General features: G+C 37.3%; 1 protein-coding gene across 1 annotated transcript; it reads right to left on the reverse strand.

Moving 5' to 3' along the window:
* Positions 1–14541: 14541 nt before the first annotated feature.
* On the reverse strand, positions 14542–25875 carry LOC117326541. Its single transcript, XM_033883297.1, has 7 exons — positions 25801–25875; positions 25145–25377; positions 24695–24743; positions 22470–22598; positions 21867–22197; positions 19798–19983; positions 14542–15487 (listed from the first exon to the last, which is right to left on the reverse strand). The coding sequence occupies exons 1-7, from the start codon at positions 25873–25875 to the stop codon at positions 15273–15275; spliced, it is 1218 nt and encodes a 405-aa protein (XP_033739188.1). The 3' UTR covers positions 14542–15272.
* Positions 25876–26096: the final 221 nt, after the last annotated feature.

Consider the following 26096-nt stretch of genomic DNA (forward strand, 5'->3'; position numbering starts at 1 on the left):
TCTGTGCTCAAGTTCAACATAAGAAATAGATAAAAATACCTTTGCTTCATTCCAGGTTTTCTTCTCCATGCTCAGCCAGAAACACAGATCATGCTTATGAGCCCAATTCACTGGACACTTCACTGTGCTGTATGCTATGGAGCAAAAAATACACGCTTTCAGTTGGAAACATTTATGAAAACATTCATGTTGTTATTTAAGCTTTATAAATCTTTCGTTACTATTTTAACCGATTCCTCGATAACGACAAGCCAGATTTTCACGTTTTAAAAAAATCTCTGTGCTAAAATATACTTTTCAGAAAAAGATAATGAATGTATTATATTATTACCATATAAGTACATGTACGAATGATTTAAAGATGTGGTGAATCTAAAAACCCATTAAACGTCTATCGTCTAACTCGTACCTTTCATTAAATTTATATAATGTTGTGTATTGCTGGTTAAATGACGTAGAATAACACTAAACACACTTCTTCATTATTAGTTTGATAACATTCATTATATTAATTCTCGTAGTAAACACACTTGCCATATAAGGATAACGTTTCGTTTATCATATTCATATTAATTGCATGATGTGAGCATATCCTCTACATCTGAATGACATTAGTATTCTCCGTATGATATGATAATACCATGCATGATACCAGGATCTCCTGTGTAATATTTGTATCAGATGCATGATTTTAATATTCCCTGTATGAAATAAATATCGCTGTATGATATCAGTATCCCCTGTATGATATGAGTGTCCCCTGTATGGTATTAGTATCCCCTGTATGGTATTAGTGTCCCCTGTATGATGTGAGTGTCCCTGTATGATATTAGTATCCCCTGTATGATATCAGTATCCCCTGTATGATATTAGTATCCCCTGTATGATATTAGTGTCCCCTGTATGATATTAGTATCCCCTGTATGATATTAGTGTCCCTGTATGGTATCAGTATCCCCTGTATGATATTAGTATCCCCTGTATGATATTAGTATCCCCTGTATGATAGTAGTGTCCCATGTATGATATTAGTATCCCCTGTATGATATTAGTATCCCCTGTATGATATCAGTATCCCTTTAGGATATCAGTATCCCCTGTATGATTTCAGTATCCCTGTATGATATTAGTATCCCTTGTATGATATTAGTATCCCTGTAGGATATCAGTATCCCTGTAGGATATTAGTATCCCCTGTATGATATCAGTATCCCTGTAGGATATCAGTATCCCTGTATGATATTTAGTATCCCCTGTATGATATCAGTATCCCTGTAGGATATCAGTATCCCTGTATGATATTAGTATCCCCTGTATGATATCAGTATCCCTGTATGATATTAGTATCCCTGTATGATATTAGTATCCCTGTATGATATTAGTATCCCCTGTATGATATCAGTATCCCTGTAGGATATCAGTATCCCTGTATGATATTAGTATCCCCTGTATGATATCAGTATCCCTGTATGATATTAGTATCCCTGTATTATATCAGTATCCCTGTATGATATTAGTATCCCCTGTATGATATCAGTTTCCCTGTAGGATATCAGTATCCCTGTATGATATTAGTATCCCTGTATGATATTAGTATCCCCTGTATGATATCAGTATCCCTGTAGGATATCAGTATCCCCTGTATGGTATCAGTATCCCTGTATGATATTAGTATCCCTGTATGATATTAGTATCCCCTGTATGATATCAGTATCCCTGTATGATATTAGTATCCCCTGTATGATATTAGTATCCCCTGTATGATATCAGTATCCCTTTAGGATATCAGTATCCCCTGTATGATTTCAGTATCCCTGTATGATATTAGTATCCCTGTATGATATCAGTATCCCTGTATGATATCAGTATCCCTGTAGGATATTAGTATCCCCTGTATGATATCAGTATCCCTGTAGGATATTAGTATCCCCTGTATGATATCAGTATCCATGTAGGATATTAGTACCCCTTGTATGATATTAGTGTCCCCTGTATGATATCAGTATCCCCTGTATGATATCATTATCCCAGTAGCCAATCATGTACGTTTCGGTCTCATTCCTTATATCAAGGGAATTATAGGTACTTTTATCTTACAAAACTGTTGATATCATTAATCATCATGCCTTTTTGAATACCTGGTGGAGTAATACCTTGTGATTATCTATGCTTTTACTATGATGACATCTGAACAGCTACTTTTTCTAATTGTATACTGAATAAATAATGATAGTTTTGGAAACGTGATAGTGCGTCTTTGTTGTTGGTGACTTATACGGTAGATGTACTGTAGCGGTACATTACCCCTGCTTTTCCATTTAAATGATACATTATTAATTTTCCTTAATGCGATACCAGATCAACACAGATACACAATACACTGAAGTAGTACATCCTGTACCTACACCGTTCCTGCTTGTTGGTAATCCAATTAAATGATGCATACATAATTTTCCATTATCAGTTCAAAGTTGGATAATTCAAAACAGGTTGGCAACATTCAGTGCGACACGCACCCTGTCTTCAATTAAAACACAACAATCATCACGTATTTTAGGTAATTTCTTAAGATTCTTTAGTTGAACACAAAAAAGCGGCAAAATCAATAATATTCATGTATCACCTTATTGCTGTTAGCATTTACATAGAGTATGAATATGTTTCGTGAATTTGTAGTTGTGAAAAAAAGAAAATTTGAAATATGTAAACAAACAATGCTCTTTTTTCTGAGAACGTAGAATCACTTGCATTTGATGTAGATAATTTTGTTGTTCGTACGTTTATTTTGTTTCCCGTTTTATCCATTTTAAGTTGACACTTTCCTTTGTTTTTACATGATGAAAATTGTCAGATTTGTGTAGCTTATATATATATATATTCACATTTATTCCGCATTTTCCCATTGACACAATGCTAAGAGGCAGTTGCCACTATACGCCTATAACACCCAGTGCCTCCGGCTATAACACCCAGTGGGTGTAGGAATACAGACAGTTGTTTCATGTAAACAAACAATATGGCGGCCAACAACGAGGTATCGCTTGATATTTACAAATTTAGTATCTGATTAAAATTTCCATGAAACTGTGTTGATTGTCTTTGTTGAAATTTAACATACTGCAGATTATTTTCATGCCATTTCAATAAGTAATTGGTCAAAAAAATACTATAAATGTCATTTTGTCGTCTGCCAGACGGCATGGGAATGGGAACGGGTGCCCCCCCCCCCCCCCCCCCCCCCCCCACACACACACACCACACACACACACACACTCACACATCTTGTTGCCATATCGACTATACCAACATTAAAACCACTGTTCATTGCTTACCTAAAATGCTACCAAGTGAGTTAAACAATTCATACGTTACCATGTTTTATACAAAGATACGTCTGGCCAGCCTGAATACATATTTCATCAAAAGCACAGGTGTGTCCTCGGCACGATCCACCGACACCCTAGAAGGTAGAAACGTCATCTTAAATAATACCCACATTGCTTTTACAGTAGGAAAGTACGCACTCGTGAAAAATATCTAAATATTAGCCACACGAGTTAAATTTATTTGGTATTACTGAATATTTTGTGAGATATCCTCTGTTTCTATCATCATTGTTAAAAAAAAAATGTTTGGAGAGTATGATTGGGTTTGGTGAGACAGATGTCGCCATTGAAGGATACAATTTGGCGCTTTTCGTTACCAGAGAGCTTGATAATGTTTCAATTTCAATTTCAATTCGCTGTATAACAATTCATACATTGTTCTGTTGGTGGGCACCGCATGATAGCAGTGTAGAACAGACAAAATAGAATGTGTAGAGAATGGACAAATCAAAATTAGACAATATATACATTAAATATTACTTTTCCGTAGTTGTGTAGCATCATATATACAATGTATATATAAATTTACTCAGCATTGATAAATCTTTGAAATTTGTTTTGTTCATAGCAATTGGGTCAACTTGGATACAGATGGTTTTTTTTTCCAGTAGTACTTTTTAATACATCCTGATCTTAGCGTTTGAAAAAAATGCCAAATTAACAGAAAGTGATACCCGTCTTCTTACAGTTACAGACTCTACACAGACGTTCATTTATAACAATATTTCGATAACGTCCTATTTCAATATGAAGGTATGTGCCGATAGACTTATTCTTGTCAAAGCAATTCTATAACGTTTTTACATAAATATTATGTTACAACACTCGCTTGCAAAAAAGACTATATGGCCAAAACCATTGACTTTATTAAATACGTTTTTCAATCGTATGGTATTTCAAATCATTATGAATCATCAATATATTGTGCTAAAATAAATGATTGGATTTCGATTGAGCTTCGATAGATTGCAATATATATATTTATCCTGCAACTGGTATTCCGCTTTGTCGGAATACACCCACCACAATTTTTTTTTACTGTAACCTGCAGTAACGGAAAACAGCTGTATTTTAGAATCTTAGCACATGCGTCAACACGACTGACCTACATGTACTTCCAAGTGAAACACAATCTAAAAGGCGAACATATTTGGGACATTATTGATACCGTTTCACTAAAAACTGCTTATTTTTGACGACTGTTGCAGGATAAATATAATACATGGTCAGTGTTTCAATATAAGCTATGTTGTTTGCTCGAAACAAAAATAAAATATGTTTCTTTTCCGTCGTCAAAATACAGCTTATACTTTATGATACAAACCATGTGTTCTCTATATATGTGTTTTAAATGTATTGGGTACTTTATAAATCATTATCAGTTTCTATATTATATAGGGAACAATCAACCAATTGACGAAATAGACTTTTGAAACAGCCCCTGTGTATAGAACGTCGAGCCAAGGATAAAATGTCTGGCAGCCACTGATTGGCCAGTATGTTATGAAGTAAAAAAATAGATATGTAGCCCTGATAGGTAACTATCCATAAGAAATGTTGATATAAATGTTGTAAGTCCGATTTATTTTTTTTCCCAAAAGTTCAGGTTATAATAATTAACAGGTAAAAAATTTCAGATTTTTGAGAAATTTTACTGCGAAATTCACCCATTTTCAAAATGGCTATCCCGGAAAAAAAATTGAGCTGAAGGACCCAACATTTTTTTTATTACGTGTTATATGAGACCCTAAACTTTTGTTATAAACCATAATTGCCATATTGAATTCAAGAATTTAAATGACATACACCAAAACGTTAACACTAAAGTCTATGAGAAAACAATTGGTTGGATGGTCTCTTTATAAAGGTGTAGTGTTGGTACTACACCTATATATAATTTCAATTTTAAATTAATTTTAATTTTGATTTTAATTCAGTTTTCGTTGTTTAACGATACATACCTCTGGAATATCTTCTCGCCTTATTGCCGTGTGGTCGCTGGTAACAATCCAATCGTCCTGTCTATCATAATCCGTATTCAGCACGCAGTCATACCCGTTATAGTACGCACTCTTACACAATTTATAGACAACACACAGCTCCATACACTGATAAAATGTGGGAAGGGGGACGTCGAGAAATTCTTGTGTGTAAATTCTTTTCCCGGTAAACGATACTTCCATGATGCTGTCAACAAATTGCACCAGAGTAAAAAAGTAATGAAATTTTAACACACTCGTCGAAAACAGCGAAGACATCATATCTGTAGATTTTGAATCTGTCAGTGGAAATACAACATATTTCAATCAATAATTCTCTAAGAAAATGATGTACACGTGTAAAAAAGTATTGAAACTACATTGTATTACACAAAAGGAGCGAAACGTATACAGTGGTCCGGACACAGAAGTTCGGCAGTTTAAAATTCCCAGGAATAGAATCCGGTTGCTCGGGTGGTACAGTGGTAACACGCTTGCCTTTCAGATAGGCGGCCGTGGTTCGATTCCTCGATCGGACGTATGAATGTATGTGTAACCTGCCCGACCACGTGTGTTTCACTGGGCTATTGTGTTCCTTTCCACAGTAAGATCCTCGCGCGCTACAATGCCAGCAAACAACTTGTTCTGCAATTGCTTTTAAATGAATAAAGTTTAGAAGAAATTAATCATACGGAAGCCTTTATACGGACAAAATTTGATCAGAGACATTCTGTTGAAAATAATTCTAAACAATAGATAAACCATATAGATAAATCCATATCTCTTGACTATATATAAAGACAGCCTCTTTTGGTTGACTTTGTTTTCATGACTTCCTAACATTAGTGTTTCTTTTTCCAAAATATCACGACATTAAACGAAGTTTCAAATGATGATGATTAAGGAAAATAAATGAAATCATTGTCATTTATATCGCTCTAGTAATATCCAACGTACGGAATTGCTTCAAAGACGAATGAGAATCTAGATATATAGAATTTGTATAACACGTTCTAGACACTAGATGCATTACACAATACAATAAGAACGAGGTTATACCCTCCAACACAAAATGATATACCACGGTGGTGTGTGGTCTCGATACTAATGGTAACTATGGGAAACCTGTAATAGATAAACCCCGTGCCATGTTATGAAAACGTATGTCTCTTGAGGAAAATGTTAAATATTAATGATTTAAACTAAGTGAATTAGCATTTACGTTCCATATTGATTGGTACTTTGCAATTTCCTTTAATTTCCAAGTTATCACATTATAAAGTGTCAATGAACTGAAGCGAATCGTACAGTGCAGCTGTTTATATGTGACTGAGTGCGGCATGCGCACGGTAAGTATGTACATGTATGTACCAACAGAGGTGGGCGTGTTTTTGTGGAGTCGCTGACTTGTATATATATGTAAATATAAAAAATAAATAGATAAATAAACACTTGATAAGTAAAGCACGCATGAGATAAAATGGTTGGCAATGTCAACAGATAATTCACAATAATATAATTAGAATAACAATTATTATATCTAGATTGTTGGTTTGGTTTATCGCACCGCGCTATGGCATAATCTTAAACATTAAACCAAGTGAGCTAAACTGTTTTCGCACTATCGCGCGGTCGCATCGCATTGACCCCTCTGTTATATCTTATATATGTAATTATTATTAGTTTCAATTTTAGCAATCACAGGGACTTGGTAACCCGTTATTCGTATAAATGGATCGTGGATTGGGAACTTGTACCTAGATCCTGTGATTCCACATATCTAGTCTAATGTGGAACTAGGCGTATATAGCTAGACTGCATTTAAATTAATTGTGTTAAGTGTATGAGAAGCTAGTACTTTGATAAAGAACTTATACAAATGTTCCTCTTAGCTTGTTTTTATACTGTATAAGTATTTTACTAAACGACTTGTGCCAGTCAGGTAAACATGTATGCAGGTGAGACCCGACACGATCATCACGTGCACATGTTCGTGTAGTTCACGTACATAGGCTGACGTGGACTTGGACGAACTTTCCATACAATACAAATCTCCCGGGCTTGAAGAAACATAAATTTGTAAAGGTAAATATTTTAAGAAAAGGTTACAAAACTCATTCTATCTAAATACTATATAATGTCTGAGGATTAAGGATGTCAAGATAATCTAAACTATCGTGTGTGTGTTAGTTTATAAAGAGTGGGGTACGGGAAGGGGTTTACGCCGTACATTTGTATGCCCTCTGACCTTTTATTTACATATATGGATATGGAGTTCTGCATTTAGCTTTTAAAACTTCCTCAGTTTATTAAGCTGGGATGTTACTGTTAATAAGATAGATTCACACCACACAATGAAGTATCAACGTCTACATACCTCTTTGTATACGTGTAAAGTATATCACTAGCTTAAAATTTCCATTACCTTCTCTAAAAACTGTTTATTTGTCACGAAACTGCAAAAGTGTTTTGGCAAGTGACTGCATATATCAAGTGTTTAAAGAGTACTTTTGACAATGTGTTCCGACTCAAATAACGCGATTTCTGCTCTGTTGGTTCATATTAAGACCATGCTTTAGGAGAAGACTGATGAAAGAAATGCATAAGTTACTGGCTATCTTCAAGCTTGGGCATAGTCCAGATTCGGTTATTCCTGTCATTTGCGTTAATTTATCCCTTTGTTATTTTTCTTAACTTCCAATAGTTAGTGTATTTGTGAGCTAGATGTTTTTTTATTTAACTAATATTTTCTTCTGAAAATAACGTGACTTAAATTGGAATTCTTCTTCCAACTTTAAATTGAAGGAGTGAAAATAACATACTTGGATTGTTTTTCGGTGTTCCATTAGTGCTTCGATTTCGTCTTATAGTGAGTCTTTTGAGAAGCATTATAATCTTCCTAAACATGGGGACACCGGGGTATGATTCTAATTAAAATATTTACAAACTTAAACCGGTCATATTGCACGTTCTGAGATCCAGAGGCAAGGTGGCCATGTACATTTGCCATGCTTGTTAATATGCAGTTAAGGTATTACGTTGATTGACATAGTGAGTTTATGGGTTCTCATGATCAGCTAAGACATGGGAACCATGATTCATTTAACTGGTCACTTTTACTTAGAGTAAAGTATATGCATATTAAAACTGTTTACCATAGCCGTTGTAAGGTAATGACGTCCGCTCGGTGGTCTGCCACTTCTAACATTGTCTTTTGATGCAGATGAACTGGTGGGGTTTGGTCACCTGGTAGGATTTTCTGTACATTTCTTGAAATTATTTTCTGTTTTGCGTTGGGTTTTTTTGTTTTTTTTGTTTTGTTTTTTTGTCGAATTTTACATGTGAGAAATGCAGATACCTGTTGGATATTTTAACATTTGGCTCTAAATCAATATAAGTGGCACAGATTCTTCGTCTCTCTTGTAAAAAGCTAGCATTGGTTAATAAATGCGTTATGTATAAATATTGCTACCAGTAAATTTAGGCTAGTTACCGAAAAGTGGGCATATTTTGTTCAGGAAACTCTAAACAAATTAACTTTAACTCATTCATTTCTTTCACAGTGTAACTCTTTCAAATTTTCAACTTGTGAATTCGGTTTGGAGAAGTGATCAATTTTTACATGTCCAGGATTCGGGGAAAATATTGATCGGGTGACATTTTGTATCTTTGAAGCAGTGTTAATATAATGGAAGTTAATGAATACATAGAATGCATAATTTAAAAAACTTATTGAATAAGTTTTTTACTGATTGAAAACGTATGCCATAATTATATTATTTCACTTATCACTTTGCAATGCTGTCATCGGCACTAATTTGCATCCAACCTGTCGCTGCACATCTTATGGGGCACGATAAGGGGTGTTTAGTTTATTCCAAATTATAGCGGCTTTATAGATATAAATAAGTACGCTTATTTTTAACAAAAGCCAGTTTCTATCGACCTTTTAGAGGACATCGATCGTGATTTAAAAAAAAAAAGCCTTGTCTGCTTATTAGCTTTCTTATCTTATAACCAGTTCGGGGCCTTATTCAAATTAGATACGAAACTCCGGCTTTTTAGCTCTATAGTAAACATACTTCAATCAAATCTACTAAGTCACCTACTACAGGCGTATGTCCCAAGACAAACTTACGACAACAATTGCCACAGGTTTTGATTTCATGGTCGGTTGGCCGGGCACCTGTCATGTTCTCTCAGGTAAGGCCGGTTTACAGAAGTCATTTTCGATAATTTTTGACTATTCTGGGCAAAACCATCGGTTCGGTAATTCAGAGTATAGGGACTTGTTTTCTATTACCATAATAAAGAAGGTTGGTTCCTTACATAGCCATTCGATCGGTATAAAGAGGTGATCGGTTTTGAGAAGGATCGGTTTTAGGAAGTTGTACTATACGAACAGAACAACTTTATTGGACTTGCACAAGGTAAATGTATTCATAACTAAATATTTTAGCAGATAGCTATGTGGAGTTTCCCCAAAAGACACAAATGTGAACGGTGAATGGATAAACACTAACAGCTTTTTATAAAAAAAAAATAAAACAATTATCTAATTGTGTGCATATCTATTCCCGTTTCCGAAGTAAAAGTACAAGACATAATTTTACTGAAAAAGGTGGGGTTTCCAGCAGTGTTAATTTCCCTTAGGGGTCGACCTAAAGATTTCCAATCAAATTAAAATTAGATGTTCATTATCTACTCCGTCAACTCCGTAAAAACGAGTTTACAGAGTAGATAATTTTAATTAGATTGAAAGATGTTTTTATACTTAAAGATAACCCACCCATACATTGATTTGTGCCATCAATGTTGGTTTCCTTGGCTATGAATTAAACCCAAATTAATCGATGATGCACTTGCGTAATTAACTCATTACGTAACTTAATTACTAAAGGAAGACTCGTTTAGAGACCTTTATCACTTACCCTAATCCTGCCCAAAGATCAAAACTTCACCATTTGTGTACAGTGTTGATATCTGGCTTTGAGATGTGTCACACCAATGACTTGTTGGACATAACAGACCACCCTGTCACAATAAATACATTAATGCAAAAATGTACCTTTCCTAATACATGTATATACATACATAACGACCCGCAGCATGCAAACAGTTAACGACAATATGTGTAAGCCACGTCCTTAAATATACCCCGATCTCATTGTTCTTTGACATTACCTTTAAAATGTTCTTCAAATAAATAACCACTCTGTCCATGATTTGAAATATTGTATTAAATCGCTTCTAGGAGAGTTATTAAAACCAAGATTTTTTGCTAGAAACATAATACTCCCCCAGCACAATAAGTTGCTTGATGTTTTAGAAGCTGATGGCAATAACTTTACTTGTGATTAAGAAATTGACATCGGTGAGAAGTGTTTCCAGAATTATCAGACACAACGAAACCTGAAGATCAAAACGCTGATGCTGATGATGATACATGGCGAAAATCCCTTTATTATCTACATGTAGAGCTAGTAAAAAAAATCTTATCTAAATCAACATGACGACCTACAAGCTAACCTTCATATATCCATAGCTAAATCAAAACACAACTTGCATCCAATTATTTCATTGATAATATCGAGGCACTCAATAGAATAGCAATAGCCTGTGTCAATGGAATCAGATGACGTATGGATACGAGCTATCGTATCTGCTTCATAGGCCATTTTGAAACCCAGCCCTTCACGATATTCTAGCGGGAGATCTCAGATCTTGAAGAACCAACGCAATTGTAGCCGATGAAGCAAAAGAAGATTACTCCTCCGGATAATTTGGTTTAATTTCTCCTTGTACATTTTAAGGAATCTCCATGCAAATGTATACTTTTGTTTATATTTTCATTATTACGTCGGTATTCTTTGTTGTTCTAGATTAAGAACTAAAGGTGTATTTGAAATGAAAACATTTCCACGTCAATAGTGTCAACAAAAGATCATTTGATGTATACTTAACACTAATATCATATACTAATGTTAATTAACAAATGTTTATTGAAACAGACTGGTCTCTTAATGCTAGTTTTATACCAAAATATTATCAATGGACAGACTTTCTTATTTGACCCACAAAAAAGGTTTACTAACAGACAGAAATTTGTTTCTTCAATGATTTTGTATTTGCTTAAATCCAATGAAAAAAAATATGTTTATTTAAACTACCTTTGGCATAACCAGCTATGCCTGACATTCCGCTGACTGGTTATCATTAATTAATATACCTTTACTTTGTTTACTCTGTGTAATGAGGCTGATTAAATCTATTCTATTCCTCGACTTCACTCCCTATAACAGACGCCAGTTTCTCCGTGTTTTGACACTGTCATGGTTTTCTGAAACAAATGATGGTGATCCGTTGCTCTCTGGAATAATATAAGTGAGATCTTCTGATGTCAGGAATGACGAAGGTACTCTTTTGCACTTATTCCCATACGGAACAGGAATATCGTCGACGATGATTTATTTGCCAACAAATTCAAGATCATGCAGTTCTTCTCGTGATTAAAAAAAGAAAAGAAACGCAATGATAAATCTACATGTTACTCGCACATAATTTCTAGAAATACTTAATTAAACAATGATGGAATCGTTGTTTTTAGCAATACTGTTGAAACGCACTCATGAAAATAAAATTTTGGATTGATCACTGGAAATGTGAACACCATCACTTTCTCATTTTAAATCACTTTGGCTGCATTTGGGTTCATTGCCATATATAAAGCCCGCGTTTTACAAATATTTTGGAGTTATAGATATCTATTCGGCCTTTATCAGTATAACCAAGCGGTCAAAGCATATGATTGATTGAGATATAATTAGCAAGTGTCTGGTTTCCCTCGAACTTGCCTCTTTATATAGACATTGTCTCATAAAACCAGAGACTTGCTTTACCCTCAACCCCATACTTTCACCTTACACTCTCACACACTAGTTCGTTACAATCATCTTCTTTTACAATATACCACATTGTAACCCGCTGAACACTTCTTTTCTCTTCCATATCCATTAAAAATTGTCAGTATTTTCAGTTTCATCAATAGGGAATACACCTAATGTAGTTATGTATTATTTGTGACCTGGGATTTACATACATATTTTTGTATGATATATGTCTCCCAGTCTCTGTCTATCTGTACTAAAACACAGTGTTATAGATGTCATTTGGTGCGTTAAAATTAACCTGCACTGGGAAACCTAACTCTACTTTTTCTATTTTGAAACTTTATGCGCATTTTTCTATTAACATTTTGTCTTTGTTGTTCTTTTGAGAATTCGTTTGATTTTACCTGAAAATTGGTTTTGCTTTTTATTCTTCATGTGCATTTGTCTATTAACATAATATCTTTGGGCCTTTTTTTTTGAGAATACGCTTGTACATGTATATATTTACTGTTTGGTTGCAGTTTAAAGAAAAGACGTAAAAGAATTTATGTCAACTTATATGAATCAAGCTTGTTGGCCAGGATGGAAGCGCAAAAGTCTTACTGTGGGAGGAAACCGGAGAACTCGGGGGGAAAACCCACGTGGTCGGGCAGGTGACCTGATACCTTTAAGGTCCGATCGGGTTGTCAAACACCGGCCGCCTAGATGAAAGGCAAATGTATTATCACTGTGCTATCCAACCACCTAAAATGCAGTCGAAGTCCCCTCATCTTTCGATTCTGTCTGTACTTAATAGAAAATTCGCCATCTTTGCATTGTTTTGTAATATTTATTGATCGATGTCTGCGTAACAGGTAAGACAGGACAGGGTTAATGTGTTTTTCTCGATTTCATAATTTTTTTAAACATTTCCTAATTACTTAAACTATTCCGTTATATTTGAACACATCAGTGTCTATGTTATATTTGTGAATAAATTCATCATATGAAAATAATATGATATTATCGGAATCCTTGAAAAAGTCTCGTATTAAATAAATACCATATGCATACCACTGTGGTAGAATAATGGTCTGCCATCAACAGTTAAACTGTTATTGTGCTATAATTAATTTTTCTTTGTTTTCATGGTAAATACTCAAATGTGATTGGTCGAAAAATTCTTTTCATTTTTCTATGAAAGACATTCCGAGAATGGCGCGAAAAATGTTGACGTTGCGTATTGATTTCAGAAAAAGAATCCCATTTAAAACCAGTAAAATTGTACATAAAACATGTTTTAAATTAGAAAATCATTTTCAAAAATTAATTATAAGCATGGATGTCAATTTATTTTAGTTTCATCGGGGTATGAAACAAATTTTGTTTGCAAACTTCTGTAAGAATCCGCTATGCGGATTCATACAGTTTGCAAACAAAATTTGTTTCATACCCCGATGAAACTAAAAACAATTACATCAATGCTTAAATAATATGGTTGTTGGCAAGATTTCCTCTCTTTAAGTGTTTTCATGGTAACTTTATTAAATCCTCAAATTCGACGTAATAGCAAACAGAAACAAAACCCAAATGATATTAATACTGACATGAACTTGTCATTTGTACAATTCTTGGACATCACAGTTAGAACAATAATTGCCTACGTCAATAGTTGTACATACTAATTATATATATATTCTGTGTAAATAATGCAGAGGAAATTAGGAAAACAAGATAGAATTTCCAGGGAGGAAGGGGGGGATTGAAAGTTTTTTTCCCCATAGAATTATCATTATTAATATTCTATTAAATCAACCATATCAAAACACACATTTATCATATATCTTTTATAAAAAAAGCTTCTAGCTTTGTCTAAAGGAAGAACATAAAACAATGTATACATGTGTTCCCAACTGGGATAAATGATAGTTTGTAACTTAATTAAAACATAATTAAATTTAAACACAATAGAATACAAAAACAAATTAGACTGCCTTTAAAATCAATAATCTGCATTGTATTCAATTCAACTTTACATATTAAACAGCAAACCAATAGTTAGAATACAGCAACATAAGGGCAAATGTTTCTCTTAATATAATTATAATGTATGTCATTTTATATTTCCAAATGTTTCTCTTAATATAATTATTATATGTCATTTGATATTTCCGTTTTATTTCAGGGACTGTTGAAATGTAAATGATTATGGCTTCCTTACCTTATCTACTTTTTTTTTTACTTTTACATTAAAAACAATTAAAATATAACCCAACAACCAAACAAACCAAAAAAACAACCTTTTGAATTTAATTTTATCGTTTAATAACATAGATATCAATGACTAGCGGGGGACGATAACAGAACAAGATTTTATAACTAAAAGACTGATGAAACCAAAAATTAAAGACATAATCAGCCTTCGGAAGGAGTTAGTTGGCGGACGGGTAAGTGTTCCCTTCATCACACATGATACGGTATATTGTATCCCGTCACCACATGTGGTACCATCATGATTTATTTCGTCACATGTGGCACCATCATGATGTATTACGTCACTACACCAGACACCACCATGCTGTCCCGTCGCCACATGTGGTACCACCATGATGTATTACGTCACTACACGAGACACCACCATCTTGTCCCGTCGCCACATGTGGTACTATCATGATGTATTGCGTCACTACACGTGACACAACCTTGCTGTCCCGTCACCACATATGGTAGCATTATGATATATCCCGCCATCACATGTCATTTCATAATTACGTACTACCTCAAAACATAAGGTACATGTATCATCAATATATCTCCGGGCACCACATGTGGTATCTCACGTGTTTTATCAGGAAATAGAAACTCGTTCGGCCTCTGTTTTTCGGTACAGTTCAATGGTATGATATGTCCATATGCTACAGTGGATTTATTTGATTAATATAATAAACCAACAAATAAAAATTATGAATAAAATTGAATAAATAGATAAAAAGAATAAACAAACAACAAAAGTCAAAAGTTTGAAAATAATTTCTGCATTACAATTCACAGATCGCGAACGATTTTGTTTTGCAGGCATTTCTTCGAATTTGTTTTTTATTGAAGGAAAGACAACGTCCATGCTGAGAATCAATTGTAGTGTTCCATGCCACCAGGTCTTGATTTAGAAGCTGCGGGGGGTCTCCATCGTCCCACCAGGCCTTAACTTCGTCCACCATATACCTTCCTCCTCCGACCCTCAGCGCTTCCTGTTCTGTAGTAAGTATAGTAACGGTTTACTTTTTAATAAAATCATTCAAAACATTTAAGGCCAAGTTCTATCTTCAAATACCAGTTATATGGTCAAGAACCTACCAGTTATATCGTCATGTACCTACCAGTTATATGGTCAAGTACCTACCAGATATATCGTCATGTACCTACCAGTTATATGGTCATGTACCTACCAGATATATGGTCATGTACCTACCAGTTATATGGTCATGTACCTACCAGTTATATGGTCATGTACCTACCAGTTATATGGTCAAGTACCTACCAGTTATATGGTCATGTACCTACCAGTTATATGGTCAAGTACCTACCAGTTATATCGTCATGTACCTACCAGTTATATGGTCAAGTACCTACCAGTTATATGGTCAAGTACCTACCAGTTATATGGTCATGTACCTACCAGTCAATGTACCTACCAGTTATATCGTCATGTACCTACCAGTTATGTCAGTAACTACACAATTTTTTCTATATCATGGCCATCTTTCAAATCCTATGCGTAACTGATATTTATTATAATTTTATTATTCATTTAAAAGTAACATAATAATGAACAACTTGGCCCCGAATTATAATTGACTTGTTTCAATTGTATAACAAGACGCAATTCCTTTACTGTTTCATTGCCTTAGATATATCCAATAAATCAATCTCCCAATCTATTTTTTTTTTTCTTATTTTTTTTTTACCGAGGATATGGACACACCACAGTAACTTACCGAGGATATGGACACGCCACAGTAACTTACCGAGGACATGGACACATCACAGAAACTTACGGAGGACATGGACACACCACAGAAACTTACGGAGGATATGGACACACCACAGTAACTTACCGAGGACATGGACACACCACAGTAACTTACGGAGCACATGGACATACCACAGTAACTTACCGAGGATATGGACACATCACAGTAACTTACAGAGGATATGGACACACAACAGTAACTTACCGAGGATATGGACACACCACAGTAACTTACCGAGGATATGGACACACCACAGTAACTTACCGAGGATATGGACACACCACAGTAACTTACGGAGGATATGGACACACCACAGTAACTTACGGAGGACATGGACACATTACAGTAACTTACAGAGGATATGGACACACCACAGTAACTTACAGAGGATATGAACACACCACAGTAACTTACAGAGGATATGGACACACCACAGTAACTTACAGAGGATATGAACACACCACAGTAACTTACGGAGGACATGGACACATTACAGTAACTTACCGAGGATATGGACACACCACAGTAACTTACCGAGGATATGGACACACCACAGTAACTTACCGAGGACATGACACATCACAGTAACTTACCGAGGATATGGACACACCACAGTAACTTACCGAGGATATGGACACACCACAGTAACTTACCGAGGATATGGACACACCACAGTAACTTACCGAGGATATGGACACATCACAGTAACTTACCGAGGATATGGACACACCACAGTAACTTACCGAGGATATGGACACGCCACAGTAACTTACCGAGGACATGGACACGCCACAGTAACTTACGGAGGACATGGACACGCCACAGTAACTTACGGAGGACATGGACACATCACAGTAACTTACCGAGGACATGGACACACCACAGTAACTTACCGAGGATATGACACGCCACAGTAACTTACCGAGGATATGACACGCCACAGTAACTTACCGAGGATATGGACACATCACAGTAACTTACCGAGGACATGGACACGCCACAGTAACTTACCGAGGATATGGACACATCACAGTAACTTACCGAGGATATGGACACGCCACAGTAACTTACCGAGGATATGGACACACCACAGTAACTTAACGAGGATATGGACACATCACAGTAACTTACCGAGGATATGGACACACCACAGTAACTTAACGAGGATATGGACACACCACAGTAACTTACCGAGGATATGGACACACCACAGTAACTTACCGAGGACATGGACACACCACAGTAACTTAACGAGGATATGGACACACCACAGTAACTTACCGAGGATATGGACACACCACAGTAACTTACCGAGGATATGGACACACCACAGTAACTTACCGAGGATATGGACACACCACAGTAACTTACCGAGGATATGGACACACCACAGTAACTTACCGAGGATATGGACACATCACAGTAACTTACCGAGGATATGGACACACCACAGTAACTTAACGAGGATATGGACACACCACAGTAACTTACCGAGGATATGGACACATCACAGTAACTTACCGAGGATATGGACACACCACAGTAAGGTACCGAGGACATGGACACACCACAGTAACTTACCGAGGATATGGACACGCCACAGTAACTTACCGAGGATATGGACACATCACAGTAACCTACCGAGGATATGGACACGCCACAGTAACTTACCGTGGATATGGACACACCACAGTAACTTACCGAGGATATGGACACACCACAGTAACTTACCGAGGATATGGACACACCACAGTAACTTACCGTGGATATGGACACACCACAGTAACCTACCGAGGATATGGACACACCACAGTAACCTACCGAGGATATGGACACACCACAGTAACTTACCGAGGATATGGACACACCACAGTAACTTACCGAGGATATGGACAGATCACAGTAACCTACCGAGGATATGGACACATCACAGTAACTTACCGAGGATATGGACACACCACAGTAACTTACCGAGGACATGGACACACCACAGTAACCTACCGAGGATATGACACGCCACAGTAACTTACCGAGGACATGGACACACAACAGTAACTTACCGAGGATATGGACACGCCACAGTAACCTACCGAGGATATGGACACATCACAGTAACTTACCGAGGATATGGACACATTACAGTAACTTACCGAGGATATGGACACATCACAGTAACTTACCGAGGACATGGACACATCACAGTAACTTACCGAGGACATGGACACACAACAGTAACTTACCGAGGATATGGACACACCACAGTAACTTACCGAGGATATGGACACATCACAGTAACTTATCGAGGATATGGACACGCCACAGTAACCTACCGAGGATATGGACACATCACAGTAACTTACCGAGGATATGGACACATCACAGTAACCTACCGAGGATATGGACACAAAACAGTAACTTACCGAGGATATGGACACAAAACAGTAACTTACCGAGGATATGGACACATCACAGTAACCTACCGAGGATATGGACACATCACAGTAACTTACCGAGGATATGGACACATTACAGTAACTTACCGAGGACATGGACACACAACAGTAACTTACCGAGGACATGGACACATCACAGTAACTTACCGAGGATATGGACACATCACAGTAACTTACCGAGGATATGGACACGCCACAGTAACTTACCGAGGACATGGACACGCCACAGTAACCTACCGAGGATATGGACACATCACAGTAACTTACCGAGGATATGGACACACCACAGTAACTTACCGAGGATATGGACACACCACAGTAACTTACCGAGGATATGGACACACCACAGTAACTTACCGAGGATATGGACACACCACAGTAACTTACCGAGGATATGGACACACACAGTAACTTACCGAGGATATGGACACACCCACAGTAACTTACCGAGGATATGGACACACCACAGTAACTTACCGAGGATATGGACACATCCACAGTAACTTACCGAGGATATGGACACATCCACAGTAACTTACCGAGGATATGGACACACCACAGTAACTTACCGAGGATATGGACACGCCACAGTAACTTACCGAGGATATGGACACACCACAGTAACTTACCGAGGACATGGACACACCACAGTAACTTACCGAGGATATGGACACACCACAGTAACTTACCGAGGATATGGACACATCACAGTAACTTACCGAGGATATGGACACATCACAGTAACTTACCGAGGATATGGACACACCACAGTAACTTACCGAGGATATGGACACATCACAGTAACTTACCGAAGATATGGACACACCACAGTAAGGTACCGAGGATATGGACACACCACAGTAACTTACCGAGGATATGGACACACCACAGTAACTTACCGAGGATATGGACACACAACAGTAACTTACCGAGGATATGGACACATCACAGTAACTTACCGAGGATATGGACACACAACAGTAACTTACCGAGGACATGGACACACCACAGTAACTTACCGAGGATATGAACTCACCACAGTAACTTACAGATGACATGGACACAGCACAGTTACTTACCGAGGACCAGACTAGATGACTTAACCCGCTGTAGGAGTTCTAGTTTATCTACAGAGTTGACTACTAGAAGCCTCATCTCGAAGTCAGCACAGGCTGCAATGGCTTCCCATTTGTTGTACATCCGGGTGATTACCTTGTAAACGACTCTGGTTGGCGGGTCAGTTACCATGTACAGATCCACTGCACCTGAAATGTATAGTTTCTTCTGTGTAAAACAAACCAATCGGTTTAATGGATACACTCATGCAATTTTCATCAGAAACTTATTTGTCTGTGCTGCCGTGGTTGTGTCCATGGGCAAGACACTTTACCCAAATTGATCTGGATGGCATAAGACAGCCATCCCGTATGTTGTTTAGCGAGGAAGTCAACAAAACCTCGCCTCCAAATGACACTGGTTTTCACGGGGCGTTATACCTAGCTAACGAACTAGCAAACAAAACAACCTATTTCCCTGAGCAAACGATTTTCCTATCAAACAACAGATTGCCCCCCCCCCCCCCCCCCCCCCCCCCTGTAAGCAATGATACGATGCGAGATGGCACGTTTTACCCCCTCCAAATTGCTCTAGCTATCGTAAATCTCCAAATTTAAGTCTTCAGTACAGACTATTCAAGAACACGAATAAGCACAAGGAAATATCCATATCATGTTGAGAATGATGTTTACAAAATCTGTCTTCTTTTTCAGTTTTAAAATCTTTTTATTCATCCTTTTGCATATTATAAGTACATGAAATACATAGAAAAAACATCTGGCTTTTTAATGTACTAAACTGACAGCAAAATAAAGTCAAATTCTCAAGTCAGAACAAAAGATGGCACTATGATCATATACAGGAATCTATAGCAGAGGAATGAACATCAAATATCAAAAGTGCTAATGTCTTGTAGAAATTGCATCTACATATTTTATGTCACCTGAGACAAAGGTTCGGTTGACCTATTACGATCGCCTTTGGCCACCGTTGTGCGTCGTGCGTCGTAATTAATTTGCATTTTCAACTCCTTCTCAATTACCAATATGACCAGAGACCTGATATTGGGTCTGTAGCATGCTGGGATAAAAAGCTACAAAGTTTGTTCAAATGAATGACATTGGCCTTTATTCAAGGTCACAGTGGTCAAATAAGCTTTAATATTTAAATGACTTTAGGTCTGTAGCATGCTAGGATATAGGGCTCCATTCAAGGTCACAGGGGGCAAATATGCTAAAATCTTTTAAAGATTCTTCTTCATAATCAAACGGCCAACATACCCAGATAAAGGGCTACCAAGTTTGGCTAAATTAGTGACCTTGACCTTCATCCAAGGTCACAGGGGTAAAATATGCTAAAATCTTAAAACGACTTATCCTCGATAACAAAAAGACCCACTGACCCAATATTAAGTCTGTAGCATGCTGGGATAAAGAGATACCAAATTTGTTCAAATGGAAGACGTTGACCTTCATTCAATGTCACTGGCGTCAACTATTCTTAAATCGTTATTCAACTTCTTCTTGATAACCAAGAGGCCCGATGATATGATATTCCGTATGTAGCATTCTGCAGTAAAGGGCTATCAAGATTGTTCAAATGATTGAAATTTACTTTTAATTCAAGGTCACAGGGGTCAAATATGCTTAAATCTTTAAACAATTTCTTCTGGATAACCAAGAGGCCCATATTCATAATATTGGGTTTGTAGCATTCGTGGGTTAAGGGCTATAACGATTGTTCAAATGAATGACCTTGACATTCATTCAAGGTCCCAGGGGTCAAATATGCTAAATTATATCAAAACTCGGTTTCAAGGCCTATGGGCCTCTTGTTTAACGTCACAAATATCTTGATGGTTAAATGGAAGAAATTACAAGAAACTATTCCTGGAATTTAACAGCTTCAAATCTGTAATAGGAAGATGTAATGAAAAAACCCTGCCCGTGGCAGGGCTCGAATTAGCAACCTTTCGCTCTCAAGGCAAACATCTTACCACTAGGCTAAAGGGAAATTCCTCGTAGACTGAGCTAGTAAGGCGACCTTATGATCTCTTCCTTTACCGTAATATTGAAACATAGACTTTACTCACTCATGTCAAAGTAGTAGAGATAGTATTTGTCTGAAATCTTCTCGTTCACTCCTGACTCCTGAGTGTACTTGTTGACGTTGTAAGCCTTACACTGCCTGTAGGTGTCGCTGTATGAGAACGAGCGACACGTGACGTCACGATGACACCGGATGCTACATTCCCGAAGATCTTCGGCATGCTCTTCCGTGATCACGTCATTGTCACTGATGTGTCCTACTGGTAAGGGGAGGTAAGCGAACCGTCTTCTTCTGATATTCGGCACTGTCACGAAGATGCATGCAAACAAATAAAAGCTATAGACATCTATATAGTCTAATCTTAACACAAGTGTCTACAAAACATATATTGTCCCGATCCCTTTGATGAATTGCTAGTAAAAAACGAACATGTTTCATTGAATGAACAAATTTGAAATTAGTCTGACATGTTTCTGATTTTTTGCCGTACAATGGACATTGAAGTAATCAATTTATGTTTTGCAGTGTACAAAACGTTGGTCGTACTTAAATTGTCATGGTTCAATGTAGAAAATATCCTTAAAATCTAGAAACTATCCAGAACATAATACAGACCATGGATACATCCGATCACATCAAATCTGACACAGGGTGGTGTAGGTGGACCACTATCCCAGGTAAGGGGTCGGATACGGACGAACCGTGCCACGACAGATGGAGTAATGTTACCGAATTTCAATGCGTTCTCCACACCGTCCATTGGACCGATGAATGTCTGTAACAGAGCCATATACCATAGTAAAGCGTTTTCTTGGAGAGAGGAGAGGAAGTGATTACTGCATATAAAGGATATTGATGGCTGTAATCCATTGCATCACATGTACAATAGAAATCAGGATTAAACAAAACTCGCAAGATATTGGCATCTTTTGAAGCAAATTGAGAATTAGAAACAGTAGAGCCTAAATGAATTAAACTGTACCATACATGGCATGCGTCCTTTAAGGACCCGTCAGTGATGCCGAGGGCTAAAGTGTTGCTCATACTAGGCGACAAAAACGTATGGGTTTGTAGTGATATATACAGCATGTGCCCGAAGATGATAATAAAGCTGTGTTGATCCAGGGAACTCAGGATAACCAAAATTAACCTGGCACGGTGTTAATGCACTTGAAGTTTCCAGACCGGACGTGAAAAGGTATGGGTCACCTGCCCTACCACGTGGGTTTTCTCCAGATACTCCGGTTTCCTCCCACAGTAAGACCCTCCCCCATCTTTCATTACGGCCAACGTGAGAGATCAATTCAAGTTGGTATAACTTATTTTTCGATTGTTTTGAAATAAATAAAGTTTACTTTTACAAAATGAACATGAACAAAAACTAACCTACGTATATAAGTTCTTAGTCGGTGCTAATGTTCGAAATAGAATTTGAACATGGCATGCAGATTAACGGCAAATCTCGAGTACTTACAATCTGCCAACAGAGCTAATATTTGGCAAAGAACAACGCAACTTAACAGCACCTTTCAATATATATTTTATTATAGAAAAAAATGTATCGTACATCTGTTTTGTCCTTCAGGGACAAGTCAATGCTGGTGTGGACATAATACAGCTGTTTTATCCTTCTATAACTCGTCAGTGATAGAAAGGACATTATACAGTTGTTTTGTCCTTCTATAACTCGTCAGTGGTGTTAGGGACATACAATAGCTGTTTTGTCCATCTAGGACTCGTCAGTGATGGTAGGGACATAAAACAGTTGTTTTGTCCTTTCATGACTCGTCAGTGATGGTTTGGACAAAAAAAACAGTTGTTTCGTCCTTCTAGGGCTTGTCAGTGATGGTAAGGACACGGTACAGCTGTGTCGTCCTTTCAAGACTCGCCAGTGATGGTAGGGACATAATAGTTCTGTTTTGTCCGAAGAGGAACCGTCAGTGACGATAGGGACACCATACAGTTGTGATTTCCTTCTAGGACTCGTCATTTATACGAGGGTCACCACAATGCCGTTTTTGTTCTGGGACTCGTCAGTGATGATAAGGACACAACACAGCCTTTCCGTCCTTCTAGGACTCATTAGCGATGGTAGGTACACCACAAAGCTGTTTTGTTCTTTTGATACTCGTCATTTATACCTAGGGCCAGAAATTTGAAAATACGGAAGGAAGAAATTATATTGGCCAGAACAAAGAGAAGAGAGGGAAGGTGCAATACGCCTGTAAAGTATCTAATTAAATGGTAGTTCTTTCATGTTGGATTATTGTCACTGTTGGTATACTGTAATAACTTTCAAGTGGCATGCATAGGAACGACAAACCTTTGGGTCTTTATATCCACCAGACGAGCTAACAGACCAGAAATGTTTGATTGACAAACAATTATATTTGGAGTAAAGAAGGTAAATAAGATGCATTATATGGTTACAGAAATATGTTTTAAATGTGTGACCGTAATGGAATTACAGTATCATCTTTCACATTTCATGTGATTATAATATGTAGGCAGTCGGACTGGTAAAATGTTTTCCCAGTCCACCTTTCATTGGAGGTTAAAATAGGGCCATGAAGATGACTCAACTAGTGCTCCCCCCTTCCCTTCATACCCACGCCCACTATCCGGCTCTGTTCACTGAAATCCTTTCCTTCCTTATCATATGGATTCTTTAATTTTTCTCAGTTTCCAGGTTTCCTCCCATTCCAACACTTTGATGTAGTTCCAGTCTATGATATTACTGTTATATTTCGGTTAATATTTGTATCTTTTAGGTCGGCGTGCTACCAAATTGACCTCGTTAAAGGTCTATATTGAGGTAGCCGGCAGCTACTACAAGGAAACTCCCCTCAAAATGTCACATTGGTTTCTTACCTGTGTAACGCCATCTGACTCCACGTAATCCCAGTCCTCACCGTTCGTACTGTACAGAACATTATAGGTAATCACGTTGTTCCGTTCTTCTATGCGCTGTTGAAGCATCACGCCAACGATGTTTTGAGATCAGCAAATTGTACCTGCAACCGTACAAAGGTAGAACAGGAGGTTTTAAACGGTTTGAGAGAATAATGAATTAGGCATTTTGAACTTAATTATCTAAACTTTAAAAGTATTTTGCCATTTAGTGCGGCGAGGTATATTTAACTATTGAAGATTTCTATATGAGTATTATACTGTAGCAGTTGGGTAAAGGAAACTGGTAACCGCCTCATGAGTAGCTATACATGTATATCTGCATCATATTGAATATGCATACAACAAAACTATTAATAAATTCATAGAAGAATGTCCTTGAATATATTTACTATTGCTGGCGAATCTCACCTGGACATGCGGATTTGAGTCATTCGGTTCGCTACACCAGGCTGAGAAATGAGGGATCGGACATCCGCTCGACGTCGTTTCGGCGTTGTTGTATAGGCGACCACATGCTGGATTGTGATGCTGTACATTGAAGTGGTGGGTACTAGACGCTGAGAACGCAGCATCTGGCACTCCTTGTGGTCCAGATACGAGATAATCCCAACAATCTTTGTCCCCAAAGCATAGGATGAAGACTGAAAAACAAAATAGAATAAATGGAATTATCATGGAAGGTAAGAAGTGAGAGATAAATACAGAAAAGTCAAAATGAAATTAACTACATCGTGCAGCTGTTTCGTCATTTGAGGACTTATCAGTGACGCTAAAGGCTTTTAATGTAGTTACCGAGCAGACGACCAATAATAAAATAAAAATAGGTAAAAAACAAAAACATTCATGTTAAAATAAGATTGAATAAGAGTGAAATAAAATTTGATAATTTTCAATATTTGATTTCAAAAGAATGTCTAGTATATGTATATATTCCGAATCGTGTCACTTTTCAAATTAATCTAAACGTGACAAAGGTTATGGTTTATAAGTTACAATTGTCAGAATTAGTCACTTCCTCAAAATATTTGTAATTACAACTGATAACCTATATGGTGTCTAACTACGGCCATTTTGTGATTCCGCCATGGCGTGTTGGCATGTTGGCGCCTTGACCTGTTGGCGCTTGGAGATGCTGGCATGTTAACGTGTTGGCGTGTTGGCGCCTTGACCTGTTGGCGCGTTGGCGTGTTTGCAACTTGGCATGTTGACAACTTGGCAAGTTGTAGGTTCGCCTAAGCATGCTGGCGCCTTCGGAAGTTGAGGATTTAGTGCGTTGGCGTGTTGACTCCTTGGTGTGTTGTCGCCTTAGCGTGATAACATTAACAGTTATTCAATCATATTCTCTCTCCTTAACTTCACT

This window comes from Pecten maximus, chromosome 4 (genome assembly GCF_902652985.1).
Source record: "Pecten maximus chromosome 4, xPecMax1.1, whole genome shotgun sequence".
Classification (NCBI taxonomy): Eukaryota; Metazoa; Mollusca; class Bivalvia; order Pectinida; family Pectinidae; genus Pecten; species Pecten maximus.

Excerpts from the sequence above, each read along its gene's own strand:
- LOC117326541 (XM_033883297.1), bottom strand. The coding sequence starts at position 25,875 with ATGCCAGCATCTCCAAGCGCCAACAGGTCAAGGCGCCAACATGCCAAC. Across the intron at positions 24,744-25,144 it reads ACTCAAATCCGCATGTCCAG|TACGAACGGTGAGGACTGGG; the intron begins GTGAGATTCGCC and ends TGTTCTGTACAG. Across the intron at positions 22,198-22,469 it reads GTCCACCTACACCACCCTGT|ACACTTGTGTTAAGATTAGA; the intron begins GTCAGATTTGAT and ends TATGTTTTGTAG.